At 46.3% G+C, this 26,440-nt stretch overlaps 1 protein-coding gene across 1 annotated transcript; it reads left to right on the top strand.

Moving 5' to 3' along the window:
• Nucleotides 1-98: 98 nt before the first annotated feature.
• MED20 (mediator complex subunit 20) lies at nt 99-22,397 on the top strand. The gene is made up of 4 exons (XM_075335789.1): nt 99-200; nt 297-451; nt 13,049-13,302; nt 22,038-22,397. Exons 1-4 carry the CDS (start codon nt 187-189, stop codon nt 22,254-22,256), a joined length of 642 nt encoding a protein of 213 aa, XP_075191904.1. The 5' UTR covers nt 99-186; the 3' UTR covers nt 22,257-22,397.
• The last annotated feature ends 4,043 nt before the right edge of the window (nt 22,398-26,440 follow it).

Here is a 26,440-nt window from a genome sequence, read left to right as displayed (position 1 = left end):
CATGGAGGGTGCTCTACGGAAACATGGCGTCCAGTGCCTTAAAGTAACTAAATTTAGTCTTTCACGCACGTAATATCCGTGCGCGGTGACGTCATTTAACAGCGACGAGTCGGGTGTAGGCACGTGACCAAATGACGTCGGAACTATTACCTATGAGCAGGAGCCCATACTCTGTCGCAGCTACCGATGGGGGTGACATGGTGAGGGATGCCGGTGTAGTGCAGTGGCTGGGCAGGAAAGCTGTGCGCTCTGCAAACCTCGATTTACTAATAAAAGCTTCTTGTGCTCCCATATAGTGTTACACAGGTTCCATTAGCAGAGGGGAAAAGTGTCCAGCAAACTGTGGAAATCCTCACCCGCAAGCTGGAACAAATGGGAGCGGAGAAGCAGGGGACGTTCTTCGTGGATTGTGAGACCTACCATACAGCAGGGACCACTGTGGGGACCACAGGTATTCTGGCCACGTGTGATCCCCGCCATACTGCCAATCAGTGCGATCCGGTAATGCCCCGTCCATTCCCTCTGGCCATCGCAGTGTGTATGTATGATCCGGTAATGCCCCGTCCATTCCCTCTGGCCATCGCAGTGTGTATGTATGATCCGGTAATGTCCCGTCTATTCCCTCTGGCCATCGCAGTGTGTATGTATGATCCGGTAATGCCCCGTCCATTCCCTCTGGCCATCGCAGTGTGTATGTATGATCCGGTAATGTCCCGTCTATTCCCTCTGGCCATCGCAGTGTGTATGTATGATCCGGTAATGTCCCGTCCATTCCCTCTGGCCATCACAGTGTGTATGTATGATCCGGTAATGCCCCGTCCATTCCCTCTGGCCATCGCAGTGTGTATGTATGATCCGGTAATGCCCCGTCCATTCCCTCTGGCCATCGCAGTGTGTATGTATGATCCGGTAATGCCCCGTCCATTCCCTCTGGCCATCGCAGTGTGTATGTATGATCCGGTAATGTCCCGTCCATTCCCTCTGGCCATCGCAGTGTGTATGTATGATCCGGTAATGCCCCGTCCATTCCCTCTGGCCATCACAGTGTGTATGTATGATCCGGTAATGTCCCGTCTATTCCCTCTGGCCATCATAGTGTGTATGTATGATCCGGTAATGTCCCGTCCATTCCCTCTGGCCATCACAGCGTGTATCTATGATCCGATAATGCCCCGTCTATTCCCTCTGGCCATCGCAGCGTGTATCTATGATCCGATAATGCCCCGTCTATTCCCTCTGGCCATCGCAGCGTGTATCTATGATCCGGTAATGTCCCGTCCATTCCCTCTGGCCAGCGCAGCGTGTATCTATGATCCGGTAATGCCCCGTCCATTCCCTCTGGCCATCACAGTGTGTATGTATGATCCGGTAATGCCCCGTCTATTCCCTCTGGCCATCACAGTGTGTATGTATGATCCGGTAATGCCCCGTCCATTCCCTCTGGCCATCATAGTGTGTATGTATGATCCGGTAATGCCCCGTCCATTCCCTCTGGCCATCACAGTGTGTATGTATGATCCGGTAATGTCCCGTCTATTCCCTCTGGCCATCATAGTGTGTATCTATGATCCGGTAATGTCCCGTCTATTCCCTCTGGCCATCGCAGTGTGTATGTATGATCCGGTAATGCCCCGTCCATTCCCTCTGGCCATCACAGTGTGTATGTATGATCCGGTAATGTCCCGTCTATTCCCTCTGGCCATCATAGTGTGTATGTATGATCCGGTAATGTCCCGTCTATTCCCTCTGGCCATCGCAGTGTGTATGTATGATCCGGTAATGCCCCGTCCATTCCCTCTGGCCATCATAGTGTGTATGTATGATCCGGTAATGCCCCGTCCATTCCCTCTGGCCATCACAGTGTATATGTATGATCCGGTAATGCCCCGTCCATTCCCTCTGGCCATCATAGTGTGTATGTATGATCCGGTAATGCCCCGTCCATTCCCTCTGGCCATCACAGTGTGTATGTATGATCCGGTAATGCCCCGTCCATTCCCTCTGGCCATCGCAGTGTGTATCTATGATCCGGTAATGCCCCGTCCATTCCCTCTGGCCATCACAGTGTGTATGTATGATCCGATAATGCCCCGTCCATTCCCTCTGGCCATCGCAGTGTGTATGTATGATCCGGTAATGTCCCGTCCATTCCCTCTGGCTATCACAGTGTGTATGTATGATCCGGTAATGCCCCGTCCATTCCCTCTGGCCATCACAGTGTGTATCTATGATCCGGTAATGTCCCGTCTATTCCCTCTGGCCATCACAGTGTGTATCTATGATCCGGTAATGTCCCGTCTATTCCCTCTGGCCATCGCAGTGTGTATGTATGATCCGGTAATGTCCCGTCTATTCCCTCTGGCCATCGCAGTGTGTATGTATGATCCGGTAATGCCCCGTCTATTCCCTCTGGCCATCACAGTGTGTATGTATGATCCGGTAATGCCCCGTCCATTCCCTCTGGCCATCATAGTGTGTATGTATGATCCGGTAATGCCCCGTCCATTCCCTCTGGCCATCACAGTGTGTATGTATGATCCGGTAATGTCCCGTCTATTCCCTCTGGCCATCATAGTGTGTATGTATGATCCGGTAATGTCCCGTCCATTCCCTCTGGCCATCACAGCGTGTATCTATGATCCGATAATGCCCCGTCTATTCCCTCTGGCCATCGCAGCGTGTATCTATGATCCGATAATGCCCCGTCTATTCCCTCTGGCCATCGCAGCGTGTATCTATGATCCGGTAATGTCCCGTCCATTCCCTCTGGCCATCACAGTGTGTATGTATGATCCGGTAATGTCCCGTCTATTCCCTCTGGCCATCATAGTGTGTATGTATGATCCGGTAATGTCCCGTCTATTCCCTCTGGCCATCGCAGTGTGTATGTATGATCCGGTAATGCCCCGTCCATTCCCTCTGGCCATCACAGTGTGTATCTATGATCCGGTAATGTCCCGTCTATTCCCTCTGGCCATCACAGTGTGTATCTATGATCCGGTAATGTCCCGTCTATTCCCTCTGGCCATCGCAGTGTGTATGTATGATCCGGTAATGCCCCGTCCATTCCCTCTGGCCATCACAGTGTGTATGTATGATCCGGTAATGCCCCGTCTATTCCCTCTGGCCATCACAGTGTGTATGTATGATCCGGTAATGCCCCGTCCATTCCCTCTGGCCATCATAGTGTGTATGTATGATCCGGTAATGCCCCGTCCATTCCCTCTGGCCATCACAGTGTGTATGTATGATCCGGTAATGTCCCGTCTATTCCCTCTGGCCATCATAGTGTGTATGTATGATCCGGTAATGTCCCGTCCATTCCCTCTGGCCATCACAGCGTGTATCTATGATCCGATAATGCCCCGTCTATTCCCTCTGGCCATCGCAGCGTGTATCTATGATCCGATAATGCCCCGTCTATTCCCTCTGGCCATCGCAGCGTGTATCTATGATCCGGTAATGTCCCGTCCATTCCCTCTGGCCAGCGCAGCGTGTATCTATGATCCGGTAATGCCCCGTCCATTCCCTCTGGCCATCACAGTGTGTATGTATGATCCGGTAATGCCCCGTCCATTCCCTCTGGCCATCACAGTGTGTATCTATGATCCGGTAATGTCCCGTCTATTCCCTCTGGCCATCGCAGCGTGTATCTATGATCCGGTAATGCCCCGTCCATTCCCTCTGGCTAGCGCAGTGTGTATGTATGATCCGGTAATGGTCCGTCCATTCCCTCTGGCCATCACAGTGTGTATGTATGATCCGGTAATGCCCCGTCCATTCCCTCTGGCCATCGCAGTGTGTATGTATGATCCGGTAATGCCCCGTCCATTCCCTCTGGCCATCATAGTGTGTATGTATGATCCGGTAATGCCCCGTCCATTCCCTCTGGCCATCACAGTGTGTATGTATGATCCGGTAATGCCCCGTCTATTCCCTCTGGCCATCACAGTGTGTATGTATGATCCGGTAATGCCCCGTCCATTCCCTCTGGCCATCATAGTGTGTATGTATGATCCGGTAATGCCCCGTCCATTCCCTCTGGCCATCACAGTGTGTATGTATGATCCGGTAATGTCCCGTCTATTCCCTCTGGCCATCCTAGTGTGTATGTATGATCCGGTAATGTCCCGTCCATTCCCTCTGGCCATCACAGCGTGTATCTATGATCCGATAATGCCCCGTCTATTCCCTCTGGCCATCGCAGCGTGTATCTATGATCCGATAATGCCCCGTCTATTCCCTCTGGCCATCGCAGCGTGTATCTATGATCCGGTAATGTCCCGTCCATTCCCTCTGGCCAGCGCAGCGTGTATCTATGATCCGGTAATGCCCCGTCCATTCCCTCTGGCCATCACAGTGTGTATGTATGATCCGGTAATGTCCCGTCTATTCCCTCTGGCTAGCGCAGTGTGTATGTATGATCCGGTAATGTCCCGTCTATTCCCTCTGGCTAGCGCAGTGTGTATGTATGATCCGGTAATGTCCCGTCCATTCCCTCTGGCCATCGCAGTGTGTATGTATGATCCGGTAATGTCCCGTCTATTCCCTCTGGCCATCGCAGTGTGTATGTATGATCCGGTAATGTCCCGTCCATTCCCTCTGGCCATCGCAGTGTGTATGTATGATCCGGTAATGTCCCGTCTATTCCCTCTGGCTATCGCAGTGTGTATGTATGATCCGGTAATGTCCCGTCTATTCCCTCTGGCTATCGCAGTGTGTATGTATGATCCGGTAATGTCCCGTCTATTCCCTCTGGCTATCGCAGTGTGTATGTATGATCCGGTAATGTCCCGTCTATTCCCTCTGGCTATCGCAGTGTGTATGTATGATCCGGTAATGTCCCGTCTATTCCCTCTGGCCATCACAGCGTGTATCTATGATCCGATAATGCCCCGTCTATTCCCTCTGGCCATCGCAGCGTGTATCTATGATCCGATAATGCCCCGTCTATTCCCTCTGGCCATCGCAGCGTGTATCTATGATCCGGTAATGTCCCGTCCATTCCCTCTGGCCAGCGCAGCGTGTATCTATGATCCGGTAATGCCCCGTCCATTCCCTCTGGCCATCACAGTGTGTATGTATGATCCGGTAATGTCCCGTCTATTCCCTCTGGCTAGCGCAGTGTGTATGTATGATCCGGTAATGTCCCGTCTATTCCCTCTGGCTAGCGCAGTGTGTATGTATGATCCGGTAATGTCCCGTCCATTCCCTCTGGCCATCGCAGTGTGTATGTATGATCCGGTAATGTCCCGTCTATTCCCTCTGGCCATCGCAGTGTGTATGTATGATCCGGTAATGTCCCGTCCATTCCCTCTGGCCATCGCAGTGTGTATGTATGATCCGGTAATGTCCCGTCTATTCCCTCTGGCTATCGCAGTGTGTATGTATGATCCGGTAATGTCCCGTCTATTCCCTCTGGCTATCGCAGTGTGTATGTATGATCCGGTAATGTCCCGTCTATTCCCTCTGGCTATCGCAGTGTGTATGTATGATCCGGTAATGTCCCGTCTATTCCCTCTGGCTATCGCAGTGTGTATGTATGATCCGGTAATGTCCCGTCTATTCCCTCTGGCCATCGCAGTGTGTATCTATGATCCGGTAATGCCCCGTCCATTCCCTCTGGCCATCGCAGTGTGTATCTATGATCCGGTAATGCCCCGTCCATTCCCTCTGGCCATCGCAGTGTGTATCTATGATCCGGTAATGCCCCGTCCATTCCCTCTGGCCATCGCAGTGTGTATCTATGATCCGGTAATGCCCCGTCCATTCCCTCTGGCCATCGCAGTGTGTATCTATGATCCGGTAATGCCCCGTCCATTCCCTCTGGCCATCGCAGTGTGTATCTATGATCCGATAATGCCCCGTCCATTCCCTCTGGCCATCGCAGTGTGTATCTATGATCCGATAATGCCCCGTCCATTCCCTCTGGCCATCGCAGTGTGTATGTATGATCCGGTAATGTCCCGTCTATTCCCTCTGGCCATCACAGTGTGTATCTATGATCCGGTAATGTCCTGTCTATTCCCTCTGGCCATCGCAGCGTGTATCTATGATCCGGTAATGTCCCATCCGTGATCTCTGGCCATCGTAACATGTATCTATGATCCAGTAATGTCCCATCCATGACCTTTAGCTATTGCAGCGTGTATCTATGATCCGGTAATGTCCCGTCCAAGACCTTTAGCTATTGCAGCGTGTATCTATGATCCGGTAATGTCCTGTCCATGACCACTCGCTGCTGCAGACATCTGGGGTGTATCTATGAATCAGTAATGTCCCATCCAAAACCTCTAGCCATTGCAAGGCGTATCTGCAGGAAAAGGCTGAGGCTCGCAGCAACATTAGATGTCACTATTTCGCTTAGGGCGCACTGTGAACACTGACGGATGCAAATGTTTCCAAATGTATTGGATTTTCAGTCACCGGTGACAAGTCGCACATGACTTCCTATAGATTTCAATGGCAGCTTCACGGACTGCAACTTGCCCATTATGTGTAGAGCGAATCACAGCTCTGAACTAGTCGCCATGTTGTCCCAGGCCGTATGTACATCAGATGTGGTCCTGCCAGTGAAGCCTATACCCAGAGATTGGGACCCATCACTTCTCAATGCAGAGTCGGTCGGGATTCTCATTCATTTGTATAGGACTTTTCATGGAACAAAATGAATCACATGTAAATTTGCCTTTAGGTAATCTGAGTTGTGTTCTTCAAAGACTCCAGAGCTGAAATCTAAACTGAACTTTCTTTCCTCCCAAGAGCAGAAAGCTTTCAGTTATGAGGACAGGGCAGGGAGCGATTTCCAGCCATTGTGCAATATTCTGCCAGTGACCGCTGTAGGCACACTCTGCATCTGTGCAGTCTGTCAGTCACTGCCAGGGCATGATTTTTTTGGGAGTGGACCCTCTTCTTAAAAAAGCTGAACTACCTGGGGGTTAGTGTAATTTTCCTGCTTAATCTCCACAAATAATGAGCATGCTGCAAATGATATATCTGACATACAATAAGTGTTTTGTGCAGATTTTCTCGGCTTCTTAAGTACCTTATTTCCTTACCTTGGATGCAGAATTAATGGCGTTTTAGAATCTCACATAACCCCTGGCTGCAATTCGTTTTAAAACCACAACAACAAAAATAATCCTGCTTTACTTCCTCTACGCGGATCTGGCGCTCAGCCCCTCTGCTCCCAGGGTCTGTCAGTCTGCAATGCTAATTTCACATCTGCAGCGCTGCAGCCAATCAGTGAGCTTAGGATGACTCAGATGTTTATTGGGTCAGAGGTGTTGAGGTGATTGGCTGCAGTGCTGTTGAGTTGATGTTGTGTGTTATTAAGTTTTGTTCTGAGATTGGATGTTTTATTTCAGAAATATGTGCAAGTAATATTCCAGCACTGCACTGCTATTTGACTGACAGGTGCAATAGGAGCGGGAATATGTGTGTCGGGTTTTGCTATCTATTCCCGCCCCTGTCTGCCGGGCTTTCCTTCCCCCTGTTGCAGTCATAGATGTCAATTCCAACATGTTCGCAGTAGTATTTGTAAGTATTGCACAAAACTCTTCAGTAAGATGGAGCCTGCACATAGCGCTATCTTCGGTGCCATCTTTGTGAACACTGTCTTCCTGCATCAGACTGTTGTACGCGCTGTGCAATGGCGGCACATGCGCCCTATCATCCTCTGCTCTTATTGTGACCGTGGGTGCGTGCGCAGTCACAAGAGAAGTGGAGACTGCCCCCAAAATCAGGTCACCGCACCCAGACTAACACGAGCCACACACTTCAGAGGAGACCGGAGAAAAAATCCAGGAAAACAGTGTTCAGAAAGATGGGGCTGGGTATAGCGCTATGTGCCGCCTCCAAAGAAAGTGAAGAGATTTCTGCAATAGTCACAAATGCCACTGCGCATGCACTGGAATTAATGACGGCGACAGGGAGAGCAAGGCCAGGCAGGGAAACAGGGACAGAAATAGATAGCAAGACCCAACTCACATATTCCTGTCCCTGTTGCACCTGTCAATCAAATAGCAGTACATTGCTGGAACTTTACTTGCACATACAGGGTGGTCCAAAAGTAGGTGGACAGTATGTGTAATAGTGTTATAAAACATGGTGTAAAGTGAAACTAGCTCAGTTTCCCTTAGCAACCAGATTCCACTTTTCATTCTTCACAGACTTTGGAAAATGAAAGGTGGAATCTGATTGGTTGCTAAGGGCAACTGAGTCAGTTTCACTTTACACCATGTTTGATAACCCTATTACACATAATGTCCACCTACGTTTGGACCACCCTGTATTTCTGAAATAAAACCTCCAATCTCAGAACTAAAGGTATGCTTACATTCAGCATCCTAGCGCCAGTATAGCACTGGCTTTTCTTTTCTGAAAATCCTAATGGTTGGTTCCCTTTAATGCCCCCTAAAGGACCACACATTCTAGCAACCGTTGGCTCTGAACTTCCACATGGTGGTATCCAGCACGTGGTGTGGGGTCCCACAACCCTCTGTGGCTTCCCATGACTGTGAAAGAGCGAGATCTCACTGTTTTTGCAGTAACTGAGCGCTGCTCCGCTCTACTTTACTAATCGATTACTGAATGGTGACCGCTTCAATGATGTCCCTGTTCTGTAACAGCTTAGTAAAGTACTCCAGCAGGGTTGGTGGAAACAAAGAATGTGGTCTCATGATAACACCTGAGGCCTCGATTTTCACAGTGAAGAAGGGTTGTGGGATGGAAACCCACAACCCAGATGTTCAGAGCCGACTTTTGCTAGAATGACAAGTCTTTTAGGAGGCCACCTTTGAGTCCTCTTTTGTTAATGGGTATATTTAGTAAAGCCTCAGACACTGGTGATAGGTACTTTTAAGGCATATAATCATACAAAATTCTCATCAATCTAAAACCGGATGTAAATGGCTAAATGGGCATCACAAGGGACAAACCTGTATAGAGCTTAAATGTTTAGCCCCATAGGTGGCAGATGCCATGGGAGCATTCTCTGGAATTGTATAAACCTACTGGCAAGTGTTGTAGGTTACATGTACTTGAGTCTTGCATAAAAGTCATATATTAAAGCGTTGTCCTATACTGCAGATAGGTCATCAATATGAAATCGGGGGGCCACGCATGGCTTAGCTGCACACATTGTGTAGACTTCACTGCCAAGGACTGCAGTTCTCTCCTTCACCTGAATTGCAGTGCTCTGCACCGGCCATGAAGCTGTTTACTAAGATCTGGTCTGGGGATTGCTTCCATCCTGTAAATACAGGGTGGTCCAAAAGTAAGTGGACAGTATGTGTAATAGGGTTGTCAATCATGGTGTACAGTGAAACTGACTCAGTTGCCCTTAGGAACCAATCATATTCCACTTTTCATTCTTCACAGGCTCTTGGCAAATGAAAGGTGGAATCTGATTGGTTGCTACTGGCAACTGAGTCAGTTTCACTTTACACCATGTTTGATAACCCTATTACACAAACTGTCCACCTATTCTTGGACCACCCTGTATATACTGGGAAATTACATTAAAGCTCTTCATTGATAATAAGTAGGACTTTTTAGTTTAGGGTCCAGAAGAGATTGCATACAGTACTTAGATGGGAACATCACCAACAGCTGCTCTCAGTTCTCACTGTTTATTGCACAACCCCATCTTAAAGTAACAGTGCTGATGTAAAATAAAAACAGCATTTATACAACCTCCTACACTGGCCCCTTTACAGCGATGTCAGCACGGTGTCTGCCGCAGTTTGTGGGACATTTGTGTTAGAGGAGCTCTGTAGCTTTTCAGCTGTTTTCACCCATAATGATCTCATTGTGATCACTTATCCCAAAGATGGGTCATCAGTAGTGGTGATTGAGCACTACCATGCTCTGTACTTGTAATGAGCAGTTGGGTGCTTGAATGGGCATGACTCCTCAAGTACCTGAGTATAATAGACGTCAATGGGGAGCTCGAGCATTTGTAATGAAAATCTTCTGGAAAACTGCTCGAGTTCTCCATTGACGTCCATTACACTCGGGTGCTTGAGTTGCGCCCATCCGAGCATCCACCTGCTTGTTACGAATGCTGGTGGATTTCCTGACGAAAAAAGTGGGCTTAAGGCCGCTTTACACGCTGCGACATCGCTAGCTATGTCGCTAGCGATCACACCCGCCCCCGTCTTGCGTGCGTCACGGGAAAATCATTGTCCGTGGCGAACAATATCGCTAGTACGCGTCACGCACATACCTTCCTAATGACGTCGCGCTGGCGAACAAACCCCTTTGTTTAAGGGGGAGGTTCGTGCGGCGTCACAGTGACGTCACACAGCGGGCCACCAATAGAAGTGGAGGGGCAGAGAGCAGCCGCATTAACGTCACTCCCACCTCGTTTCGGAGAATGCAGGAACGCTGTTGTTTGTCGTTCCTGAGGTGTCGCACATAGGGATGTGTGCTGATGCAGGAACGACGAGCAACCTGCGTCCAAAGTGAGCAGCGATATTTGGGAAAGGAACGACGTGTCAACAATCAACGATTTTTGCTGTTTTTCTGATCGTTAGCGGTCGCTTGCAGCTGTCACACGCAACGACGTCGCTAACGACGCCGGATGTGCATCACAAATTCCGTGACCCCAGCGATATCTCGTTAGCGATGTCGTTGCGTGTAACAAGGCCTTTACACTTGAGAATGGTTTGAATTAAACCACCTTGCATTATACCTCTCCTGGATGTGTGTCGTGTATCTCCAGCAGCGCAGTAACAGTTCCACATTTTACAATTTCCCGACTGATCTTTGGCTTCTTCAGCACGTGGACTCTGCAGCAGCTTTTTACAGGCTTTACTTCTGCTTGTGTGATACACAACACAACCCAATAAGGTGAGCACATTCCCTTATTACTTTTATTCCTTGTTACTGGGTAAGACCCTATTGTGCTCTTTTCCCTCTAGCTCTTTTCACGATTACTGAGCATGGTAGTGCTCACTCATCACCAGTACTGAGCACCAGAGCATGGTAGTGCTCGCTCATAACCAGTACTGAGCACCAGAGCATGGTAGTGCTCGCTCATAACCAGTACTGAGCACCAGAGCATGGTAGTGCTCGCTCATAACCAGTACTGAGCACCAGAGCATGGTAGTGCTCGCTCATCACCAGTACTGAGCACCAGAGCATGGTAGTGCTCGCTCATAACCAGTACTGAGCACCAGAGCATGGTAGTGCTCGCTCATAACCAGTACTGAGCACCAGAGCATGGTAGTGCTCGCTCATCACCAGTACTGAGCACCAGAGCATGGTAGTGCTCGCTCATCACCAGTACTGAGCACCAGAGCATGGTAGTGCTCGCTCATAACCAGTACTGAGCACCAGAGCATGGTAGTGCTCGCTCATCACCAGTACTGAGCACCAGAGCATGGTAGTGCTCACTCATCACCAGTACTGAGCACCAGAGCATGGTAGTGCTCGCTCGTCACCAGTACTGAGCACCAGAGCATGGTAGTGCTCGCTCATCACCAGTACTGAGCACCAGAGCATGGTAGTGCTCGCTCATCACCAGTACTGAGCACCAGAGCATGGTAGTGCTCGCTCATCACCAGTACTGAGCACCAGAGCATGGTAGTGCTCGCTCAATAGGAAGTAAGCACCTGAGCATGGTAGTGCTCGCTCATAACCAGTACTGAGCACCAGAGCATGGTAGTGCTCGCTCATAACCAGTACTGAGCACCAGAGCATGGTAGTGCTCGCTCATAACCAGTACTGAGCACCAGAGCATGGTAGTGCTCGCTCATCACCAGTACTGAGCACCAGAGCATGGTATGGTAGTGCTCGCTCGTCACCAGTACTGAGCACCAGAGCATGGTAGTGCTCGCTCATCACCAGTACTGAGCACCAGAGCATGGTAGTGCTCGCTCATCACCAGTACTGAGCACCAGAGCATGGTAGTGCTCGCTCATCACCAGTACTGAGCACCAGAGCATGGTAGTGCTCGCTCATCACCAGTACTGAGCACCAGAGCATGGTAGTGCTCGCTCATCACCAGTACTGAGCACCAGAGCATGGTAGTGCTCGCTCATCACCAGTACTGAGCACCAGAGCATGGTAGTGCTCGCTCATAACCAGTACTGAGCACCAGAGCATGGTAGTGCTCGCTCATAACCAGTACTGAGCACCAGAGCATGGTAGTGCTCGCTCATAACCAGTACTGAGCACCAGAGCATGGTAGTGCTCGCTCATCACCAGTACTGAGCACCAGAGCATGGTAGTGCTCGCTCATCACCAGTACTGAGCACCAGAGCATGGTAGTGCTCGCTCATCACCAGTACTGAGCACCAGAGCATGGTAGTGCTCGCTCGTCACCAGTACTGAGCACCAGAGCATGGTAGTGCTCGCTCATCACCAGTACTGAGCACCAGAGCATGGTAGTGCTCGCTCATCACCAGTACTGAGCACCAGAGCATGGTAGTGCTCGCTCAATAGGAAGTAAGCACCTGAGCATGGTAGTGCTCGCTCATAACCAGTACTGAGCACCAGAGCATGGTAGTGCTCGCTCATCACCAGTACTGAGCACCAGAGCATGGTAGTGCTCGCTCATCACCAGTACTGAGCACCAGAGCATGGTAGTGCTCGCTCGTCACCAGTACTGAGCACCAGAGCATGGTAGTGCTCGCTCATCACCAGTACTGAGCACCAGAGCATGGTAGTGCTCGCTCATCACCAGTACTGAGCACCAGAGCATGGTAGTGCTCGCTCATCACCAGTACTGAGCACCAGAGCATGGTAGTGCTCGCTCATCACCAGTACTGAGCACCAGAGCATGGTAGTGCTCGCTCATCACCAGTACTGAGCACCAGAGCATGGTAGTGCTCGCTCATCAATAGGAACTAAGCACCTGAGCATGGTAGTGCTCGATCATTACCAGTACTGAGCACCCGAGCATGGTAGTGCTCGATCATCACCAGTACTGAGCACCCGAGCATGGTGGTGCTCGTTCATCACTAGTCATCAGTAATTACCATGGCCTCTAACATTGCTTCTAACTGATCTTTTTCTCTCTTTGTGTATTGATGTGATCTAGGTCAGCCTGGGAAGCTTCTTTACATCATGCACTGCTCAGAACACCCTCTCAGTACCTTTGCTCTGTTTGAGAATGGTCCCTGCTTAGTTGCTGACCAGAACCTGGATGTACTGATGATAAAACTAAAAGGATTCTTCCAAAATGCAAAGGCCAACAAGATAGAGACACGTGGCACTCGTTACCAGTATTGTGATTTCCTTATCAAGATCGGTACAGTCACTATGGGACAGAGTGGTCGAGGGATATCTGTGGAGGTACCGTCTTTTCCTTTACCGGCCCAAAAATACCTGCAATATTGTAGCACGTATTTAACATGGTGCAGAATGGGTGCTGAATATTATTTAAATCAGTTTTGCAAGTCATTTAGAAGTTAATTTCTATTGATTGAAGATAAGCAACTGATAACAGGGGTCTGATCGGAGGTTCCCTCACCTCCACCCCTGCCATTCCAGAAAACTGGGCTTTAAATTGCCCAGTCTGAATGCAGTGGAGGTCAAGCATACAAACCTCATAGTTCCAGAAGTCTGGTAACATCGGCGACAGCGGGTGGTAACGTACCTGCAAGTGTGTAATTTGCTTACATACGGTCATATGCTGACTAGACGTACACTCAGTGAAGCTGCTCACGTCTAGTCGAAATGTGACTGTATTTATGCAAATTTCTTACTTGCAGTCATATGACTGCCCACTTTCACCGCTGGCAATGGAGAATCCTGAGGATTCAGAAGTCATCCTTCACATTTCATCCTACAATACCTTTTTCATATTTTGCTGTACATTATACGGTAAATGGCTGTGGTCAACTGTATTACAATATTTACCTTTAAGAGTCATATGTCCAGTAGGAAAGGTACTTCACAAAAAGGGGAACAAACTACGGTAGTATAGCAGAGCAGCCATTATAGGTGCATGGCTGCAGAATTTCCAGTATATATCTAAGGGATGTTGATTTCTATGTGTTTACGTGCACTAATTTGAAATAACTTTGAAACCTGTTTGCAAAACACTGAGCCAGATAAAGGACTCGGGCTAGGTTCACAATAATACAATCCTCTCTACCGAACACCGCATTGGAGTTTGTTAGAATCCTTGCATTTTTACAGCAACTCTGACAGCCATTCCCTTGAATGAAGGCAGCTGAATCACTGTGGACACAATTCAATACGTGAGAAATCTAAATTGCATGAAAGCACATATGTAATCTGCACCCAAAAAATGCTGTTAAATAAAAAGGCACAGCTAAAACTCCTCAATGTGTTTTGAATATGGTATTTTACTGCCAAGACCGCAGGTATTGGCTACAGAAAAAAAAAACACTGCAAAATTGCTGCATGTTAACATAGCTTTGCATATACTGTTTGAAGGAACACTGCATGGAGATTATTCTAAACATCTTAGAGAACCAACCACAGATCTTATGTGAATGTTGGCTTGTGCAAATCCTTCTGTCTCTCCATGTAATCTTAAGGCCCGTCACACACAGAGATAAATCTTTGGCAGATCTGTGGTTGCAGTGAAATCATGGACATATTGTTCCATTTGTACACAGCCACAAACCTGGCACTGATTGTCCACAATTTCACTGCAACCACAGACCTGCCGCAGATTTATCTCTGTGTGTGATAGGGCCTTAAGACTTGAAGATGCTGAGATCAGGGCTCTGTGGATGCTTCCAGAACGCCTTGTCTTTTAACGCTGAAGAACGTTCTTAATTACATTGGATATATGTTTGGGGACATTCTCCTGCTGCAGAATAAATCTGTAGTCAATCAAATGGCTCCCTGATGGATAAGTATTTACCTGTATATCTCTGCATTGAGTACTCAAAGAAATGGAAAACGTTGAGGACCATAGATGCAGTGTTCGGCTAAGAACACTTAGTAAAGCAGATAAGACACCTCATGCTTACTTCCCTTCAAAATCGGATATCCAGCAGCATTGTCACCTCAGAACTAGCAGCAACCTTTGGGACGTAGCTATATTCATTTAGTGTTTAGAGACGTTTGGCCACAAATGGTCTTCATGGAAGAATTGCGGATAAAATTCCATACTTCCAACTTGGAAACAAGGTCAAAAGACTCAATTATGGATGAAAAAATAGGAACTGGGGTGCAGAAGAATGTCTTCAGATGCTCTGGACTGATGAGTCAAAATGTGCAATATCTGAGTATAAAGGGAATTTGTTCACTGAAGGGCTGGAGAATGGTACAATAATGAGTGTCTGCAGGCAACAGTCAGGCATGGTGGGGGCTCCTTGCATGTTTGGGGCTGCAATTCAGGATTGGGTCAGGATCAATAGTGTCCTCATTGCTGACAAACGCAAGCAGATACTTCAAAATCATACAATACCATCAGGGAGGCGTCTGATTGGTTCCAAATTTGTTGACCTGGTTGACCAAATTTTATTGGGCTTGTTGACCTGGTTCTCCAGCAGGTCAATGAGCCCAAAGATATATCCAATGTCATCAAGAACTATCTTCAGTGTAAGGAAGAACAGGGAGTCCTATAAGTGATAATATGGCCCCAATGTAGCCCTGATCTCAATATCATCGACTCTGAGAGATGACACTGAGACCCAAGGATTTGAACAAGCCTAAATCCATAGATCTGTGTTTAGTCCTCCAATATGTTTGACACAGTCTCCCTGTCAAGTTCCTTCAAAAACTGTGTGAAAGTGTACCTAGAAGAATTGATGCTTTCTTGAAGGGAAATTCTGGTCACACCAAATACTGATATGATTTAGTTCTGGGAGACAAAATGAAATATTATTAGTAGTGTAAAAACAGGAAGGATGCATAAAGATGGAATATTGGGAAATGTTTCATTTTGCGTAAATTACAAAAGTGCTTTGTTTTTACAATTAGATGGCTAACTGAATGCTTTGTCTGTTGGCTTCTAACAACCCCTTTTAACTTTCCAGCATTCCTTCCAAAACGCCTGTCTAAAACGCCCATAGTACTGTGTATATACACTGCTCAACATTGAAATAGCGTCACCAAGAACAAGTCCTCAAGTCAATAAACCAATGAGGACAAAAGTTTCAAAACGTCTTTGAGTGTTTTTTAATTTTTTTTTCTTCAGTATTTTGTCTTTGCGTCATGCACATAACATGCCAAGGTGTGTAAGTATGGGTAGTTATCAGTAAGGTCATTAATGGCTTTCTGAGGAATGGTCTGCCACCCTGCATGCATTTGGTTACATAAATTAAGATCTGCCGCTGGCCACTTCATTTCCTCTTGCCGACCAATGACGTTCCAAATGTGATAAATTGGAGACGCTGCCGGGCATGGCAGCACATATAGACCAAGCAGGCTGCTCATAGCAGCTTGAGCAACATTTGGCCTTCCATTCTCGAGTAGAAAAAAACGGCTCCTGTGACATTTTGGACAATTGTCCAAAATTCTGCCACCCAACCAATATAACCCCAATTGGTGTACCTGTAATGAAGACTGGAGGGGTCCAGGTAATGTACATTATGCCACAACACACAATTATCTCAGTAGAAGGACCGGTGTGATGTTCCTTTGTGAAGGCCTCTTCATGGTGTTGCCCATATGGTCTCGAAACCAATCTGCAGATGTCATTGTGGAATTCATCGCTGAAGAGGATATACCTTCTTTCCAGCCTCTGGGCTTTCACGAGGGACATCGCACAAGTCGTACTCCCCAGGATTGTTTTTTTTTTTTTTTGTGTGATATGTACAGCAGTTGGACCACTCCAGTTGTCATTATAACTACACTAACTGCTCACAATTACATTTATTTGGTCTTGGAATCAGTGGTATAGCCATTTTCTCCAGTGTTCCAATTTTCAACATGGCAACACTTGTCTGCATGTTACTCATGCTGTGCTACTGTGAGAAGCCTGCCTGGCTGAAACATATTACTATGACCTACAGCATCTCTGGACTAGTCTCCCATTGAGCACATTGAGACGTCATTTGTCATCAATTGCAAAGGGGCAGCAGTGGGTTTGTGTGCCCAAGTGCATTCAGCATGGCATTAAAGATCCGGGATTTTGCTTAATTTTTTGCTAGGAAGTTAGAACAGCCAGGTTAACCAATTACCGGCCTGTAAGTTCTTGCCATATTTTTCTATCATTTGCATATACAACCCCTGGCAAAAATTATGGAATCTCCTGGCACTGAGGATGTTCATTCAGTTGTTTTACTTTTGTTTAAAAAAAAAAAAAGCAGATCACAGACATGGCACAAAACTAAAGTCATTTCAAATGGCAACTTTCTGGCTTTAAGAAACACTAAAAAAAAGTCATGATAACATAATGTGCTAGGCAGTAAGGGTTACTTTTCAAGGCCAAACAGGGAAAAAATTATGGAATCATGAAATACAAGCAAACAAAAGAACATTCCAATACATCACTAGTATTTTGTTGCACAACCTCTGGCTTTTATAACACCTTGCAGTCTCTTAGGCATGGACTTGAGGAGTACTGTTTGTCACTCATTATCAATCTGGCTCCAACTTTCTCTGATTGCTGTTGCCAGATCAGCTTTGCAGGTTGGAGCCTTGTCATGGACCATTTTCTTCAACTTCCACCAAAGATTTTCAATTGGATTGAGACTATTTGCAGGCCATGTCATTGACCTTATGTGTCTTCTTTCAAGGAATGTTTTCACAGTTTTTGCTCTATGGCAGGATGCATTATCATCTTGATAAATGATTTCATCATCCCCAAACATCCTTTCAATTGATGAAATAAGAAAAGTGTCCAAAATTTCAATGTAAACGTGGGCATTTATTGAAGATGTAATGACAGCCATCTCCCCAGTGCCTTTACCTGACATGCAGCCCCATATCATCAATGACTGTGAAAATATACAGTTCTCTTCAGGCAGTCATCTTTATATTGTTTAGCTTTTCTGTATGTAAATCCCATTTCCTTTAGGCGGTTTCTTACAGTTCGGTCACAGACATTGACTCCAGTTTCCTCCCATTCGTTCCTCATTTGTTTTGTTGTGTATTTCTTGTTTTGGAGACATATTGCTTTTAAGTTTCCTGTCTTGACGCTTTGATGTCTTCCTTGGTCTACCAGTATGTTTGCCTTTAACAACCTTCCCGTGTTGTTTGTATTTGGTCCAGATTTTACACAGCTGACTGAACAACCAACATCTTTTGCAACATTGTGTGATGATTTACCCTCTTTTAAGACTTTGATAATCCTCTCCTTTGTTTCAATTGATATCTCTCGTGTTGGAGCCATGATTTATGTTAGTTCACTTGGTGCAACAGCTCTCCAATGTGTGATCACTCCTTTTTAGATGCAGACTAAGGAGCAGATCTTATTTGATGCAGATGTTTTGGGAATGAAAATTGACAGGGTGATTCCATAATTTTTTCCTCAGAATTGAGTGATTCCATAATTTTTCCCCCTGTTTGGTATTGAAAAGTAACCGTTACTGGCTAACACATTATGGTTTCATAATTCTTTTTTTTTTTTTTTTAGTGTTTCTTAGGCCTAAAACACTTCCGCATAAAAAAACGTCCGTGTGACACGGTCCGTTTTTCGGGTCCGTGTTCCGTTTTTTTTTTTTTTTTGGGCGTTTCTCCGGTACGTATGGCATCCGTGTGATGGCGTATGCGAGCCGTGTGTACGTGTAAAATGTCCGTGTTTGTGTGTAAAATGCCCGTGTATGTGTACGTGGAATGTCCGTTTGTGTGTTGTACAATGTCGTTGATACATGTCGGCTGACAGCAGACAGAGTTGCGCGATGAGAATGAACTCGGGTGAACTTCACCCGACTTCATTGTCATGCCGCGACTCTGTCTGTGTGTCGCGTACTGATTAGCGGTCACCTGTGAAGGATTCACCAGTGATCGCTAATCCCCCGAGTGACTGAAGTGAGCAGCCCTCTCTCATACTTATTGCTCCCCGATAACCAACGCGGCGAGGAACAGCTGTGCAGAGAATACGCGGCAACAATTACTTTGAATATGCCGGCCGCTCATTAATCAATCTCGTATTCCCTGCTTTCCCCACCCACAGACGCCTGTGATTGGTTGCAGTCAGACACGCCCCCCACGCTGAGTGACAGGTGTCTCACTGCACCCAATCACAGCAGCCGGTGGGCGTGTCTATACTGTGCAGTAAAATAAATAATTTAAAAAAAATGGCGTGCGGTCCCCCCCAACTTTAATACCAGCCAGATAAAGCCATAGGGCTGAAGGCTGGTATTCTCAGGATGGGGAGCCCCACGTTATGGGGAGCCCCCCAGCCTAACAATATCAGTCAGCAGCCGCCCAGAATTGCCGCATACATTATATGCGACAGTTCTGGGACTGTACCCGGCTCTTCCCGATTTGCCCTGGTGCATTGGCATTCGGGGGTAATAAGGAGTTTTTGGCAGCCCATAGCTGACAATAAGTCCTAGATTAATCATGTCAGGCGTCTCCCCGAGACACCTTCCATGATTAATCTGTAAATTACAGTAAATAAACACACACACCCGAACAATCCTTTATTAGAAAAAAAACCACTAATAAATTGCCTTGTTCACCAATTTTATAAGCCCGAAAAAGCCCTCCATATCCGGCGTAATCCAGGATGGTCCAGCGTCGCATCCAGCTGTGCTGCATGAAGGTGACCGGAGCTGCAGAAGACACCGCCGCTCTTGTCAGCTCCACGCAGCTAATGAAGGGAATAGCGCGATCAGCTGTATTCAGCGTTGGCCGCGAGTAACCTCAGTGACAGCTCAGCTGATCACGCTATTCCCTTTATTAGCTGCGTGGAGCTGATAGGAGCGGCGGTGTCTTCTGCAGCTCCGGTCACCTTCATGCAGCAGAGCTGGAAGCGACGCTGGACCATCCTGGATTACGCCGGACATGGAGGGCTTTTTCGGGCTTATAAAATTGGTGAACAAGGCAATTTATTAGTGTTTTTTTCTAATAAAGGATTGTTCGGGTGTGTGTGTTTATATACTGTAATTTACAGATTAATCATGGAAGGTATCTCGGGGAGACGCCTAACATGATTAATCTAGGACTTATTGGCAGCTATGGGCTGCCAAAAACTCCTTATTACCCCGAATGCCAATGCACCAGGGCAAATCGGGAAGAGCCGGGTCGGCTGCTGACTGATATTGTTAGGCTGGGGGGCTCCCCATAACGTGGGGCTCCCCATCCTGAGAATACCAGCCTTCAGCCGTATGGTTTTATCTGGCTGGTATTAAAATTGGGGGGACCGCACGCCGGTTTTTTAAATTTATTTATTTATTTTACTGCACAGTATAGACACACCCACCGGCTGCTGTGATTGGGTGCAGTGAGACAGCTGTCACTCAGCGTGGGAGGCGTGTCTGACTGCAACCAATCACAGGCGTCTGTGGGTGGGGAAAGCAGGGAATAAGAGATTGATTAATGAGCGGCCGGCATATTCAAAGTAATATTTGCCGCGTATTCTCTGCACAGCTGTTCCTCGCCGCGCTTGTGATCGGGGAGCGGTAGGTATGAGCCGGGGGAAGAAACAGACCGAGCGCCAATGTAAGTATGACTGAGAACAGCAGAAAAAAAGGCAAGTATACTGAATTTAAGTTAAAAAAAAATAAGATCGCTAGTGTAAAAACGCACACGCACGAAACGTGCTGAACACTGACATACTCCATGTGCGGTCCGTGCAGGCACGGACCCATAGACTTTAGCGGGTCCGTGCCTGCGTGTTTCCGGCCAAAAACTGACATGTCGTCCGTGCAGAAAAGCGCACACACGTACTTATCACACGGACACACGTTCCGTGTGATTTTACGTGTGTGTGCCATCTACCATTGAATAACATGGGTCTCAGTGTGTACGTGTCTCCGGTACGTGCAAATACGTACCGCACACGTACAAAAAAAAAACGGATGTGTGTTGCGGGTCTTAAAGCCAGAAAGTTGCCATTTGAAATGACTTTAGTTTTGTGCCATGTCTGTGATCTGCTTTTTTTTAAACAAAAGTAAACTGAATGAACATCCTCCGAGCCAGGTGATTCCATAATTTTTGCCAGGGTTTGTAATTAACATTTTTACCTATGGGATTTCCATATTTCCACAATGTTTCTTTCTTGCTACTGGAGAGTGGATATATGGGGGGGTCCTACTCTATATTTATATTTTCAATGTGCCAATGTGAACAGACACCAAATCTGTTCACACACAGCTACCACGCCCTTTTCCACAGGCATCCTTATTTAAGCACCATATGCTTGGGCCTGTTCCGCCTTCATTCATGTCTGCTGGGTGGGCACTGTGAGGGCTCGTTCTGACATTGTCCCAGTGTGTGCGGCACACAGCTGGGACGTGGACTGCCTTAATTCGCAGTTTAGCCTGTCTTTGCAACATGGGAGCGGTTCTGACATGTATCAGGTATATCTGTGCTTTAATATGGTTCTGCTTTTAATTTAATTAGTTAGCCGTATGGCACATTGAAAATATAAATATAGAGTAGGAACCCCCTATAGAGATTTGCCTTGACGTTGGCAGGGGTGGCTCGAATTATTGATCAATCATTTGCTAAAAATCTCAATTTGCATTATAGTATGTTGGAATAATTGTGAATTTACACTAAAAAAACTTTTTTTTTGTTTGCATGCAATCCTCAGGCAGTGCTGGCTCCCCCTCTCTTTGTGTGTGTGTGTGTGTGTGTGTGTGTGTGTGTGTACACATATTAAAATGGGATGGCTGGAAAAAAAAAAAAGACCTGTAGTTAAAGTAAATGTAATCTATACATGGTGATTAAACAATGACCCCAAACAATTTATATATACACAGCGGGTGAAATAAGTATTGAACACCAAGTTTCTAAGTAAATATATTTGTAAAGGTTCTATTGACATAAAATTCTCACCAGATGATGGTAACTACCCATCCAATCCAGACAGACAAAGAAACCACAGAACTTCTATTCTACTTCATGTAAGCTTTTAATCCTGTGTAAAAAAAATCCTTTACTGCTATATGTAAGGCAAAACTAATTTTCACAATTTTTGTCTTTCCAAGGTGGACTACTGCCCGTGTGCTGTGCCAGGGGACTGCTGGAATCTAATGGTGGAGTTCATGCAGAGCTTTATGGGTAGTCATGCACCAACTGTTCCCCCTGTTTTCAGCTCCAAACATGATGCACTATATACACCTGCAGACACCATGGTGCAGTACATGGAACTGCTGAACAAGATTCGCAAGCACCAGCAGGGCACAGTGACTGGCTTGAGATTATAACAGTGGACAGATTGGACTTTGCTCCCTTCATAACAAGAGCTCTACTATGAGAGAAGGATATTTGGTACTGTAAAGACCTAGGACTATAGATGTCCACTTAAGGTGGAAGAATGGCTTATTAAAGATGTATTTGAAAATGTATTCAGAGCATAATTAATGTGTGAAGAGAAAACCCCTTCCACCTCACGGTTACTTTTCTGACCACCCTTCCTGTTTCATCCTACGTGGCACCGCAGCTCCGGCCAGTCTTCAATCCCGGTTGGAGCTTATAGCTATAGGCAGGCCGCGGAGGTTACTATGCTTGTGCTGTGACCTCGAGGGGCGTGAACGCAGGGGAAATTCACAGCACAGAGTGAACACTGAGCCGGAGAATCGAACATGAGCAATTGGAGAGATGAGCGCGGAGGTGAGTGGTTTGTTTTTAATATTTTTTTTTTTCCATTTTAATTTTAAATAAAAAAAAAAAAAAGCCAAGCCTTCTCCTCTCCCTGGACGCCCCCACTGCTCCCTGCCCACTTTCCAGCTCTCCGAGCGCGCTTCTTTCTCACCACGTTTGCCGCCCGGTGTTCACTCTAGACCAGGACTTCAGTTTTACAGTAAGTGCCAGAGCAGGACTTCATGCCAGAACATTTGGCCTTAGATGCGACTCAGTGTTAAAATTTTGTTGTATTGGTAACCTGTCACATGTAGTCATGTGACCTCTAGATTCATACATCCTGCTACAGACTAATCAAAGCACAGAGATTTCCTATCAGCCAATCACAGCTCAGCATGACACCGGCGTGCTCGGCCAGCAGTTCTCAGAACACTGTGCTCTGAATGGTGATTTCATGGTTGGCATGGCCAGTGATCTCCATGTAGTGGGTTACTAGGGATGTGTACACTAAGGGAGAGCTGAACACACAGTAAACTTATCAACTAGTTTGTCCAGAGTGGCTGATGCTGGGATTGCTAAATTACATAATAATAATTGAATCTATTATGTGACTCATTGCACCGGCTCAGTGTACTGTAGAGGAGCAATGTCAGCACTTGTAGCATTATGGCCTGCAGGAGATTCTCACACATACGTGTGTTAGGAGAGAGAAACCGTGTGGGAAATGTTTTATCCATCCTAAACCTGTATAGGAAGAGTAGTCCAGAGGCCATGGTACCCTGGTACCAGTGAGCTCTTCAGAACGGCCCATTCTTTCAGAAATATTGGTAAAGGCAGATTGTGTGGTAAAGGAAATCTGTCGGCAGGCTTCCGCTACCCCATCTGAGCGCAGCAACATCACACCATCTACTAAATGATCAAATATCTTATTGGATACAGCATGGTACAAATGTACTGTTCTGCCATACTCATTTTGTATTCCGTATCCAATACGATAGCTCTGTTTTATAATATATCGTGCACGGCCCTTTTTTATATAGTGCTTTTTTTTCTTCTGGTATTCTAGTATTTCATACACCTATGTCAATAGGTCTGAAGGATAAACCTGAATTCAATGAATGATGAATGTCCCAATTCTCTTGTCTATGTGGGGTGTAGATGTGATAATAGAATATAAGTCTAATATCCATATGGTCATAGGGGCTGTCCAGGCTTGAGGCTTTAGTCTGAAGTCAGTCTATGTGACTGCAGACTTGTGAATCCTCACAGTGTGCACTGTCAGGAGCGGGTAATCGCGTGAGCGCAAGTATGCGACTTGCATGCTTCCAACCACATTCAGACTAGACTTGTTCGGCCTCAATCAATTCACTTTTATTGAACAAAACCGTGTCATTCTTAACTAGGATTGGTTTGTACAAGCATCAAAATATGGGCAGATGGTCATGTTCTCCAAACTGGTTATCCCCATCCCCTATACTAGGGAAGATGCAGGAAAATGAACTATTTAATATTCATTGTACTCGCTCCCTTACTAACTCACTGTCCAGTTATAGATCTCAAATTCCCATAAACTGACAGGCGGTGCTGGAAACCTGAGCCCAAGACTGGGGATACAAAATGAAAAATTGAGGTGTTCACATGCTGGAAGTCAGCCAGGTCCAAGTGTGTCCCATCGTTCTCCTTCCCTTGAGGAAACAGAAAAGCAACCATACGCCATGTGCAGAATTATTAGGCAAGTTGTATTTGAGGATTTTTTTTATTATTGATCAACAGCTATGTTCTCAATCAACCCAAGACTCATAAATATCAAAGCTTAATATTTTTGGCAGTTGGAGTGGGTTTTTTTTTAGATTTGGCTATCTTAGCAGGATATCTGTTTTTGCAGGTAACTATTACTGTGCAGAATTTATTAGGCAACTTAATAAAAACCAAATATATTCCCATCTCACTTGTTTATTTCAACAGGTAAACCAATATAACTGCACAAAATTTAGAAATAAACATTTCTGACATGCAAAACTCACCCAAAAAAATTTGTGACCAATATATATACCTTTCTTTATGATGACACTCAAGAGCATGCCATCCATAGATTCTGTCAGTTGCTTGATCTGTTTACGATCAACATTGCGTACAGCAGCCACCACAGCCTCCCAGACACTGTTCCGAGAAGTGTACTGTTTTCTCTCCCTGTAGATCTCACATTTTATGAGGGACCACGGGTTCTCTATGGGGTTCAGATCAGGTGAACAAGGGGGCCATGTCATTATTTTTTCATCTATTAGACCTTTACTGGCCAGCCACGCTGTGGATTAGTTGGATGCATGTGATGGAGCATTATCCTGCATGAAAATCATGTTTTTCTTGAATAATACCGACTTCTTCCTGTACCACTGCTTGAAGAAGTTGTCTTCCAGAAACTGGCAGTAGGTCTGGGAGTTGAGCTTCACTCCATCCTCAACCCGAAAAGGTCCCACAAGTTCATCTTTGATGATACCAGCCCATACCAGTACCCCACCTCCACCTTGCTGGCGTCTGAGTTGGAGTTGTGCTCTCTGCCCTTTACTGATCCAGCCTCTATCCCATCCATCTGCCCTTCAAGAGTCACTCTCATTTCATCAGTCCATAAAACCTTTGAAAAATCAGTCTTAAGATATTTCTTGGCCCAGTCTTGACGTTTTATCTTATGTTTCTTGTTCAAAGGTGGTGGTTTTTCAGCCTTCCTTACCTTGGCCTGTCCCTGAGTATGGCACACCTTCTGCTTTTTGATACTCCAGTAACGTTGCAGCTCTGAAATATGGCCAAACTGGTGGCAAATGGCTTCTCGCTTGATTTTCCTCAATTCATGGGCAGTTATTTTGCGACTTTTTTGCCCAACACGCTTCTTGCGACCCTGTTGGGTATTTGCCAAGAAACACTTGATTGGTGATCATGCTTCAAAAGTTTGGCAGTTTCAAGACTGCTGCATCCCTCTGCAAGACATCTCACAATTTTGGACTTTTCAGAGCCCGTCAAATCTCTCTTCTGACCCATTTTTCCAAAGGAAAGCAAGTTGCCTAATAATTAAGCCCACCTTTTATATAGGGTGTTGATATCATTACACCACAGCCCTCCTCATTACAGAGATGCAGATTACCTGATTTACTTAATTGGCAGTTGGCTCTCAAGCCTATACAGCTTGGAGTAGGACAACATGTATAACAAGTATCATGTGATCAAAATACTCATTTGCCTAATAATTCTGCACACAGTGTAGATTAAAAACCTTTAGGAATTGTGTTATTTCTCCCTTTTATCTTCTAAATTGTTGCCTTTTTGTCCCTTTTTTTAATTAGTTCTTGTAAGCATTGTACTTTTTATATTAAAGCTTAAATTTTAACTCTAGTCCTTGAATGCTTTAAAGGATCCAGATTGTTGGGAGTGCTTGGCCTTTTGACTGTTGGGAAAACACAGATCCCAAAGATTTCTTGTCTGTGGTTTGAACAAAACAAGTCTGCATGCAGGCAGTGGGGCTCAGCCGGCAGTGGTGATGAAATGGGGACAGTGACTGGGGATAACAGAACAGGGGGGAGCCAGCACCGCTTGAGAATGGCATGCAAACAATTAAAAGTGAAAATTCTTGAGAATGAGGGAGAGAGCGCAGAAGCCATGCAGCATGCACACAGGACGCGTCATCTATCAACTAGGAACTGGTTGAGGGCATGGGGCTGGGCTTTCAGCATGCTAGGTTGCTTTATAATTAATGCAGCAACAAAGTAGAAGTGGCCCCGCACCACCGCATGCCACTCTGCGGTAACGCACGTGTGCT

Source organism: Anomaloglossus baeobatrachus, chromosome 2 (assembly GCF_048569485.1).
Source record: "Anomaloglossus baeobatrachus isolate aAnoBae1 chromosome 2, aAnoBae1.hap1, whole genome shotgun sequence".
Taxonomy (NCBI): Eukaryota; Metazoa; Chordata; class Amphibia; order Anura; family Aromobatidae; genus Anomaloglossus; species Anomaloglossus baeobatrachus.
Note: the sequence above shows the minus strand (reverse complement) of the source record. Positions and strands in the feature narration are given on the sequence as shown.

What these genes read in the sequence shown, in the direction of transcription:
- MED20 (XM_075335789.1), top strand. An exon ending in GACCACTGTGGGGACCACAG is followed by an intron (nt 452 to 13,048) that starts GTATTCTGGCCA and finishes GATGTGATCTAG; the next exon opens with GTCAGCCTGGGAAGCTTCTT. An exon ending in GTCGAGGGATATCTGTGGAG is followed by an intron (nt 13,303 to 22,037) that starts GTACCGTCTTTT and finishes TGTCTTTCCAAG; the next exon opens with GTGGACTACTGCCCGTGTGC.